Source organism: Phyllostomus discolor, chromosome 3, assembly GCF_004126475.2.
Source record: "Phyllostomus discolor isolate MPI-MPIP mPhyDis1 chromosome 3, mPhyDis1.pri.v3, whole genome shotgun sequence".
Taxonomy (NCBI): Eukaryota; Metazoa; Chordata; class Mammalia; order Chiroptera; family Phyllostomidae; genus Phyllostomus; species Phyllostomus discolor.
In genome coordinates this window covers 127,566,141-127,576,911 of record NC_040905.2, presented here as the reverse complement: position 1 = coordinate 127,576,911, position 10,771 = coordinate 127,566,141, and the positions used below count along the sequence as shown (strand labels likewise).

The window sequence follows — 10,771 nt, the reverse complement described above, 5'->3', positions numbered from 1 at the left end:
CCCACCCTGCTCCCTATTGATCCTAGTTGTCCAGACTGGGGCCCTCCATGCTCCCTAGGTGCCTATGTTGTCCTGACTAAGGGTTGTCATGCCCCAATGACAATTTCATAAAAGGTGAAGAAACTGCAGACAGATAAAAACAGCAATTGATGCTGAACATGTGCTCTTGAGCTGCACATTCACAATAGTCAGCCAAATAAATTCCCTCTTTCTCCTTTAAGTTGTATAAACATTTATGACCAACAGAGAATATACATTATTTTCAAGCCTATATTCTAGTTAATAAGAAAAATTAACCATGTAGTGATTAAAAAGTACAATCCCTAAGTAACCCCCAGTTCCTGTTGTCCAAAGGGATATTCAAGGATGTCACAAGGGAATTACCTACAGGACTCGAAAGTCTCTCTCTGTAAGGTACAGGCAAAACTGGAGGTTCCAGGTCTGCATTGGGCAAGAGAAGGAAAGCAGAGCATACTTTGAAAAAGTAAATAGGTATAGAATGCACTAGGAATAACAGAAAAGACAGCTTGACTAGACTCAAACTCAAGCCTTAGTGGCTCAGTCCCAATGTCCACTCCAAAGATCAGAGCCTGAGCTCCACTAACACATTCCTGGCTTCTGAGAGTAGCACACAGGTTTCTAAACTCTGGAAAATGGAGAATGTCTATTAGGGGCAAAGTAAGAAAAGACAGGGTCAAGAAAAAAACAAAAGATTTAAAGAAAATGATGAAATGCTTAATTCTTGGATTTGAAAATACTGAATTGGTCTGTCAGAATATGCACATGAGGTGTGTGTGTGTGTGTGTGTGTGTGTGTGTGTAGAGCATGTCCTATAAGTCTCCATGAAGCTTTTTCTAACCTCAGAAGTATAAGTGTTACTAACATAAAACATCATTTGCAGGTTTTGTTTGTGCATTTTTATTTATACATATTTTATAATATATCTTTTATTATACATATTTTGGGGAATTTTAAATAATAAATTATTAATTTAAACTTTTGTGTTAGTCATTCTGAATGAAGATGGCAAAGATTGATGAAAACAATAACAAATTAAAGAGTCAAAATTTAGTAAGTATAAAATAAAGTTCTGCCTTTCCATTGATGAAGATAAAAACATATGTGGGGAAAAGAAAGGTGAGATTTGCAACAACATGGATGAATCTGGAGGGCATTATACTAAGGTAAATAAACCAGACAGAAAAAGACAAACGCTGCATATTGTCACTTATATGGGAAATCTAAAATAAAAGTGAACTAATAGAATTAAAAGTGACTGCCAGGGGCTGAGATTGGTGGAAATAGCAGGGAGAAACTGGTAACAGGGTACAATCTTTCAGTTACAAGATAAAGACCTGAGGATCTAATGTATATCATGGTGACTTATGGTATCTGAAATTTTCTGAGAGTGGAACTTAAATGTTCTCACAAAAATAAATGAAAGTGAATATGTGAGGTTAAAAAATGCAGTTGAAGACAGAAGGTATTCTGAGAGTATCAATCCCTGTGAAATGGCTAATATTCCTGAGAGGACTACACTATCAAAAGCTACACAATTGAAAGTGGGTGGATTCAAGCAAAGATCTCCAAGAGATACAGGAACCAGGTAATACCTGGCTTCCAAGTAGAATAAACAGAAAATTGATGAAAGTACACAAGGTCCAAGGAGAGTGGAGGGGTAGAGACTGCTAGGCTGGGTGGGGGGAGGGGTAGTAGTTCATCCTCCTCTATTGCCCCCTCTCTGCCCTCAGAAGCCCTTTGTGACAAGACCATGATCTGTGATGTTGGCCTAGGCCTCTGGTCTACAAGCCACGCCCAGTGCTCAGTTGCCTGAAGGCAACTGTGCAATTCAGATGATGGAGAAACCTCTCTTTTCTCTGAAAAGCATTCTTGCTACATGGCAGAGCTCCAGCCCTTCCTTGGTGATTGATATCATCTTCGCTATCTCATGTGGACTATTGCTCTTCCTCCTATTACTCACCTGCTTGGAGAGTGATCCACCCTTACCACCACCTAGGAAACACGGAAACATCAGGAAGGTAAGGAAGCCTGAGCCCAGACCCAAAAGAGATTATCTGTCTTCTATTCTTATTTCCACTTTTCTGAATCACCTAGAGAGACTCCTGAGATGGGAAACAATAGGATGACCATTCTCATGGAAGAATAGAACATCACCCTTCCAGGAGCAAGCCAAGCTGGGCAGGAGTTAAAGCAGACAGAAGGATTTCCATCCAAAGATCTCCAACTTACTGGTTGTGGTGGAGGCTCTAAGGCATAGCCCCAAATGCAGTGAGCGATGGCCAAGCACTGGACACTAAGAGCTGGATTTCTGTGTGGGGACAAGCCCAGAGCTCTGGTTCATCAGCCACCTTCCCATGGCAGGTGTCTCAGCTGAGCCTGTCCTTTTTTTTAGCTCAGGCTGATCCAGGGCAGTGAGGAGACCCTGAGAGCCTCTGAGTTGGGGTGGGGCTATGGCCTCAGGAAAGCAGAGTCCTACCTGAGGGAGCTCGGATGGGTCTGTAGGCCTGAGAAAGTGTGTCTTTCTTGAGCAGAGGAAATGTGACAGAAGAAATCCAAGGTCAGTATCACATAGAAAAACTCTTTTTACATTTTCCAAAGAGGAAAAACCAAAAATAATTTTTATCCACTGCAAAAATAAAAGGGGGAGAACCAGAGAGCCCCATTAGTTAAATGTAGAGAGTCATATTATGTACAAACACTGTGTGTCTGCAGCTTGTCTAAGGAGAGTTTTGTCTTATCTCTCAGCATTCAGTGGAGCTAAGGTGGAGGAGCAGGAAGAAAAGTGGAGCTTTGAAAGGTGAGCTTCTGCACCTGAGAGTTTGCCTTTATTGGTCTTGTCCCTGAGAGACCAGGGCCTGTTTCCCAAGGATGCCATTACAGAGCCTGTCTTTCAGGAAACAGAGCTCTCAGGAGGCTCCTGAGAAGGTCAGATCCCGGACACTTCTTAGAATCTGCTTGGGATGAAGCCTTGAAGTACTGGAAATGGGTGTTTCCCTGACAGGGGTGTCTCAGAAGGGGCATTTTTGCTGTCCTCAACTGTGGGGAAGGGGGGCTCTGCCCACAGGGCCCCCCTGCCCTGGCTGCCACGATTGAGAATAAGTCTACCAAGATATGATCTGCTTGGGGAGGAAAGGTGGCTGATCTCTCAAAGAAGGGCCAACAGCCTGTCCCTCAATGGCCTTTTATTGGGCTCATTTGCACAGGAATTCAGGTAAAACTCATTAATCATTGCCAGGAAGTAAGGATCAAACAATAGATAACAAAGAACTCTGAGGGCCTATTTTGAGTCACGGTCAGATAGCTAAAGAGCTGTAAAACTTTGAGGACCTAAGTTACTTCTTCCTTTGACCCTTATCAGTTAATTGAGAGCATTCTAAACAAAGCAGATTTCACAGGATTTTACATATTCTTTCTTAGGCCTCATTGCCTGGGGAACCCACCCTTTCCAGCACAGGGCTGCACCACCCTCTGTCATTGTTTCAGGCTTAGGTGGAGCAAGGGAAATAAGGCAGCCAAGAGATTAGGAGATTTTCTCACAGACAATGAGGACTCAGGCTTTGTCAAAGCTGAGGGGTGAGGGTCCATCACCCCCTTTTGCTGTAGCCCCCCAAGTCCTTCCTTGGGGGCCTCCCATGTGATCATGCCTGTCTTAGATCATTCCCCACTTTGGGGAATCTTACCCATCATTGGCTAACTGACCAAGTATTGGGGGCCAGGCAGGGTGAAGTAAAAGGAGCAGAAGTGGTGCTCCTGCCAGGGAGATAAGCTTTTGTCTCCTTGCTGGCTTACGGTCCAAGGTCATTCCTTCAGCATTAGCCTTGGTGGGGCTTACAGCTTCTGATACCAGACAGGGTGGTTCCTAACACTCAACCAATAGTGTCTGACTGGGAAGTGGTACCTACATGTCCAACTGTGGGCACATTGTTTACCTTCTCTCAGATTGGTCTGTGAGGTGCCCCCTTTACTTTCTCCCTGACAGGGAAGTTGTGAGGGTCACAGCAGGTAGTGGATATAGAAGCACTTTGTAAATGACAGAGTGCTGCCTGTCACCAGTCTTGCCATTACTGTCAGGGATCATGTGGTCTTGACTCTGATGCTTGGACTCCAGAGTCCACTCTCCCAGGCATCTCCCCTACAGAGCCATTGCACTCAGCCTCCTGTAAGGCCCCCAGACACTTCTTCACCATGTTACCCCATCTCCTGATTTCCAGCCTGCAGAGATTGCCTGCAAGAAATAGAAGAGGCTCGGTGCCTGATTTCTCTCCTGCAAAGGTAAAGATTCTTCCCCTTTTCTCCTGGGCACTCCTCCTTCCCAAACCTATGATGTGATTCCAGAGCTGCAGGCCACCTTGGACTGCCTGGGTATTGCTGATGGGTAGCCATGGAATCAGGGTGTAGCTATAGCCCTGGGACTAGGGACAGCAGGAGCACTGGGAGATCAGCATGGGGACCATGGAGAACTTTTGAGCCTCAGGTGCCTAACTCCCCACCTCTGGCCTACCCATCAGCTCCTGGCTGCAGCTTATGCCTTCATATTCTGCAGCCACCTGGGGAAGTTCTCAGACAATCAGCATTCTTGTCAAAACCCTCCTGGAGAGTTGTGCAAAGCAGCACCCACTGGAGTCCACCAGCCTTACTGTGTGCCTGTGGAAAATGCTGCTCCTGCCATGTCAACTTCCCCATCTCTCCTGACCGTGTGTACTCTACCTCTGGCCTCCCCCCTGTCAGCAGAACATCAGGACCAACCTGACTTGATGAAAATCCCTCTGAGTACCATTGTAAAGAGCTCACCTCCAGGTAACTCCTTTTTGGCATCTTCCATCCCAGCCATTTCAGGCCTTGGCTGCTCAAGCTATCCCATGAAGTTCTTGTCCTGGTGGTGGGTGACTACCAAGGCCTTATTCTTCCCCACCTCATCACAACATGAGTCTCAGCAAGAGCACCTGTCCCATCACCCACCTGAGGCCTTATTCTGGGGAGACCCCACAGACAAACAGATAGAGACCGGTAGCCTCTCATTTATCAACCCTGATATCCAGAAGCTGCTGGAGATAGTGATCACCAAGAAGGCAGAACTGAAGGTGTGGAAGGAGAGAGAAAGGGATGTGTCATTGTCGAAACAAAAGGGCTTAGACAACCACCTAAAGTCTTTCGGGAATATATGGACATCACTGGGTGCTAAGCAGGACTCCGCAACCCCCCAACCCTTCTGGAGCATGAAGGACATAAAAGAGCAGGTGCCCAGTCCTCAGCAGTTCTCACATCACCAGCTCTGGGAGGACCATCGACAGCAGAAATGCAGCCAGCTCTTCTGGGGTCTCCCCTCCCTACACAGTGAGTCCCTGGTGGCTACTGCCTGGGTTGCTAGGAGTTCTTACCCACAGCCTCTTTCATTTTTATTCAATGGCATGTGTAACCACTGTCCAGCTCGAATTCAACCTACAACCTCTTCAGGGCTTTCACAGGCTGTACTTTTGTCTCTCTCTGGGGCCCAACCACAACCTTTGACTGGAAACTTGCCCCAGTCCCAGACCCCACCTCTGGCTCAAATCCAGTCCCAGACTCATCTCATACCCTCCCACTCAATCCAACCACCTTCTTCTCTGATCCAGATGAGCACTTCTGGGGTATCTTGCCCTACAGCCCAGAATAAGGAACAATATTTCATCCCACCTGACATTCAGTATCTGGAATTGAAAAGGGAGCGAGCTTTACTTTCTCTGACCAAAAGATCTCAGGAAGTCTTTAGCCAACCTACACCCAACTTTCCCCAGAATAGTAGGGCCTCCCATGGCCACAGAAGAGTTCCTATTCCTCACAAGGACTTTATCGGCAAAAGTCTCCAGAAGCAGTATCTTCAAAAAAGGCTCACCACAAAAAAACAGCAGGGTGGCCTGCACTTCAGGGTCCAGGTGTCTCTGGAAATGATGCAGGCTCAGAGCCAATTCCCAGGTATGTGTCATGCACAAGACAAGAAGGGGCCCTTTCAGGACTCACATAAGATGGAGTCTAGGTACCATAGAAGGTCCCACAGGAAGGACCAACGAGGAAAGGACTTTCGCAGAGATCTATGGCAATGTATGAGGAGGATCCCAGAAGTTCTCTCCAGAGACTCGAACACCATCATAGTGAAGGTTCTGAAAGTAAATTCTAAGAGGAAATCAGAAGGGAACTTGAAGCCACAAAAGAGTGGTGTAGGAATTTGCTTATACACAGGCCCAGAAAAGAAACACATAGAAAACATCTTAAAAGCACATTTGGACAGGAAGTTAGAACAGATCATCAAAGGTTTGATCCCTGCGAGTGTGGGTCGATCTTGGCTTGCTGCCAACCATGTTTTTCTCAAGTTCCACACTCACATGGAAACCAGAAATCAAGTATCCTTGAAGGGTCAGGAATATTACCTAAACACCTCCTGTGAGCTTTCCTTCCTCAGTCCACTCACTCAACAGGTGCTGGAAGCACATATGATAAGGTTTCACGAAAGACATAGGTGGGGCCGGCCCCACCAGGCCTTTGAGCCCACAAATCTAAAGCTACATGAGACACAATATTTGCCCCTTCCACGAGCCTGCTCCCCCACTTCATCTGTCTATGTATTTGGGGTCCACTTGGAAGACAAGTACACCAAGGTCTTGGGAAAACCTCCTCCACCCTTTTTAGGAGAAAAGGTGATAACAAAAAAGTCATTGCTCACTCCACTAGGTCCCCTTTCCACCACCTCACCTGTGTCTGAGGAAATTCAGAAGACCCTGGAAGAGATGCCCTCTGGTGATGGCCATGGGCTGTCAGAGACCCCTCTGAAGAGCCAGGAAGGCAGGCCACCTCCTCATTCCCTCACACTCAGCCTCATGGGAAAAATATGGCAAATTGGGACTGTCACTGGCATTGAAAAAAGAAGCTTGATACCAAATCCAAGTTCAGCAGTAGCCAGAAATGAGCCAAGAGAGGGGAGAAGGGCAATAGTGGAGATGAACTTAGGGTCCCAATCTTCAAAGGCTGAAGAGGCCAGGGAGGCATTGGAGGCTGAGGAGACCCCTGCTTGGAAAGTCACTGTGGGACCCAGTGTACTGGCCAATTCCCAAACCATTAATATGGGTATGAGGAGATCAGAGTCTCTAGTGCCTGATAAAAGTTCCTCACTACCTACAAAGTCAGTGGCCCAAGATCTACAAGAGCCAAGCCTTAAAAAAAACATTGCTAATAAGTTTGAGCTTCAAGGAAAGGTAGAGTCAGAGAACCAGCTTCAAGCCCTTGCTGCCAGCTTACTCCCTCAAGACTGTCACACTGATGTCATCTTTCAAGACAATACAAGTGGCATGTGTCTCCAAGACAGTGCCACCAATGTACTCCTCCAAGACCTTCACAATGATGTACTTCTCGCTGCAGACATTATGGCTTCTCATGGGTCACTTAGGGAAAATACCAGTGGGGACATGTTGGTTGCACAGGTGCCATATGACCTCATATTGAGTGAACAGAGCAGCCAGGGGCAGCAAGAGCCTGGGATACCAAAACTTAAGGACCCATTTCTAAGCCAAAGCAAAATGTTTCTCCCCATTGATGGGAGGGAGAATGATAGGAGACCCAACCAAAGAGAACAAAATGAAGGGTTGGAAGAACCGAGGAATTCACAAGCCAGTAGGATGAACAACCCTCCTCAGGTCAGGGGGATGGGAGACACCCTCGGGAGTAAATACTTACAACTCCTGCCAGAGAAAACACAGGTTTTTCTGGAAAACCACTTCAGAAAAAGGCACTCTCCACAGTATCTTAACCCCAATAAAAAGGGCAAAGGATCAGAAGAACCTCTTCGAAAAGGCCAACCTGTCATAACCATTGCCCAGAACCAAGAACCAGTTAAAAGCAGACCAGTTCTGGACAATGCACCTGTTGAAGCTCAGGTGATCGTGAGAGCAGTTGGACAAATCCTGGTGGAGAAATTAGGACTTCACCAAGGACTTCATGCCAAGGAGTTAAATCAACACAAACAACAACTTCAGGCACCGGTAGGTGAGTGTTCCTGCTACCTCAAGGTTCTCTCCTCTTCAAAGCAGAGAAGAGTGAGGAAAGACGGATATGGCCTACAGTCACCAAGCTACCCCCAAGGGCCACAACTGCTCTAATAAGAGTGGGTTGACCAGAGACAGGGATGGCAAATGGGCCTTTCCACCCAGGGAACCAGCATCCCCAAGGTTCTTCCTATTACAAAGTTTACTGTTTCACAAAATATACAATTTTTTTCTCATGAGAGTTGGTGGCCTCTGTCTGTGTACTCCAGGTAGAAGAGAAGGGATTTGGGTTCACTGTCCCAAGAGCCTTCTTTGGCTCCCAGAAGGAATGGTGCCATGGGGGAGGTTTACCACAGTGAGGCACATTTCCTCAGTGTACCTTTTTCCATAATTCATAGTTACATAGACAAACAAAAGCATTTAGGAGATTTCAAGATGAGCAAAACTGTAAGATCTTGCTCAGCCCATCCTCTCCTGCTTTCTGTCTACCTGGAACTTAATGGGCTGTGGTGGAAGGGTTTGGAGACGGCTGAATACCTCAGTTTATATGAAGTTTCACCGAGTGGGGAGGGGGCCTTGGCAGCAGTGCTGGTCCTGAGTCCAGAGGTGGGAGAGATCTTGCCCTGGATCTTTGGTGGGAATGGCTGGCACCTGCCTGGGAGCCCTTCTCTCCCTTGTGAAGCTGAGATGGACATGGACCAGCCAACCCCTGTGAACTCTGTGCTCAGTGTCCCGTCCCTCTGCCTTTCTCACTCTCTGGAGCAGCAGCAAGGACTAGGGCAATACTCCCAGCTCTGAGCGTATGCAGGTGGGGGGCACAGAGGCTGCTAAGGGCCCTACACCTGCCTACCAGGGAGAGAGGATGGCCTGCCCAAGGGCACCCATAGTTCCCTTTTAGGGAGGGGAGCAGGATGTGACTGTGCATGCAGTCACTATGTGACAATGGGACTCTCTGCACCCAGGATAATATGAAGGGGAAGGAAGTAAAGTGACACAGCATGCCCATAAATTGTGCAGTGACCAAGGAGCCCTTGGTATCCCACTGTCATCTACAAACCCAGAGGGGAGGAGAATTTAGGGGTCCATTGGCTCAGGGTGTCCACCCCCTTTGAGTTCCCAGAGTCAAGGTGAGGGAAGCCACCTGTGGTTACTACTCAGAAGGGCAGCCTCACAGAAGTAGCAGAGTCTTCAAGCAGGGAAGGTTGATCTCTCCATAATATATTTCATCAGCTTGTACAGAACTGGGGACTATGGAACACAATTCTGACCTTAACTTACAGGTGTGGCCCATGGGGGACCAGCACTGGGGTGAAGGGACAGAGCGGGCACAGGACTCCTCGTACTTTGAGTTCTCTCTGGAGACAGGTCCTGCCTTTGGGCCCTGATCCAGAGCTGCCTCCAAGGTGGACACAGCAGTGACAGTGCAGCCAGGACCTGTGGGAGAGGTGGAAACCAGGGCAGAGAGTGCCGTGGGCCCTCAGGAGCTCAGAAGGGTGTGGCACAAGGTGGGGACCCTGAGCCTGGCTGCTGCTTGGTCCTCATAGGGGATGATGAGATCAGTTCTGGGAGTGGGCAGAGCTGAGTGGACTCCATGATCTTATCAGGACAAGTGCCACAGACAGATGGGTATGCTGATAAAACATCAAGAAACAGGAAGGAGCAAGTCCCTTTGCCCCTCCCCTGCCTTAAGGTGAAGTAGGGCCAGCCATGGAGGTCCCCGCACTGAGAGGCCTGCACAGAGATGACACAGAGATACTGCTCACTGGGACTTGTGACAGAGAGTATGCACAGACACCTCCACTAAGAACCCTCACAGAGAGACCCACACAGAGCCTTGTGACAGAGACCTATGACAGAGACCCACACAGAGACCTCACACAATGATTTTCATAGAGAGACTGTAACAGGGTACAGACAAGAGGGGGCCCCAAATAGGGATTTGTAATGGGGTCCAGAACTCAAGATGTCCAGGAAATATTAGAAAAAATATATATAGGATATCCTTACCCCCACAATTCTGAGCTGGGGGATGGGACACATGGATCAGGGTCATTCAGAGCTGTTTTATATAGCAACAGCTTTGCAGCTAACCTCTGGCGTGGTCATTTAACATATCTATAACCTTTAACTGGTTTTGTAGATATGTTAAATAGCTGTGGCCATGTCTTGAGCCAGGGGGATAGAAGTGACTTCCACCTAAGATGTAATTGGGAGGCAACTCCCTCTGGTTACAGCACCAGTGTGAGAGCTTGGAGATAATTGGCTCCATGCCATGGGACCACACCTGCCTAGACTTACTATGGCAGCTCAGTAAAGCTGGAAGAATGCGGGAATGCTGGCAGGTGTAACTGATTGTTGGAGGAGTCAGAAATGGAGCTGCAGAGGAAAACTGGTGCTGGGATTCAAACCCAGGTGTGGCAGCCATGCCAAGGGGTGACCACACAGCTCTGGTGGAGTGGGGACCCCAAAGCTTGGGCAAGAGTCAGCACCACATGGCTTTGGGTTGCTCCTTTTTCCATGCAGCATAGGAAGCAGGAGAGACTTTCCCTGTAAGAAAAGGGGTGAAAGGACTCTTGCTAGTGGGCCATGAGAAGGTGCCATATGGCTTTGGATTAACTGGAGATCATGGTGGCAACACAGTGGATGGTGCCAGGAGCCTGAATCATGGACTTCTACTTCTTTTCCTGAGATATGGTATCCCGGACTGGGCAAAGGGGAGAAAGAAGGACTGTGTGCAT

The 10,771-nt window shown here is 47.7% G+C and overlaps 1 protein-coding gene across 1 annotated transcript; it reads left to right on the top strand.

Moving 5' to 3' along the window:
* Positions 1 to 1,176: 1,176 nt before the first annotated feature.
* On the top strand, positions 1,177 to 10,350 carry LOC114512543 (spermatogenesis-associated protein 31E1-like). Its single transcript, XM_028531461.2, has 4 exons — positions 1,177 to 2,039; positions 2,767 to 2,818; positions 4,233 to 4,293; positions 4,565 to 10,350. Exons 1-4 carry the CDS (start codon positions 1,854 to 1,856, stop codon positions 8,145 to 8,147), a joined length of 3,882 nt encoding a protein of 1,293 aa, XP_028387262.2. The 5' UTR covers positions 1,177 to 1,853; the 3' UTR covers positions 8,148 to 10,350.
* Positions 10,351 to 10,771: the final 421 nt, after the last annotated feature.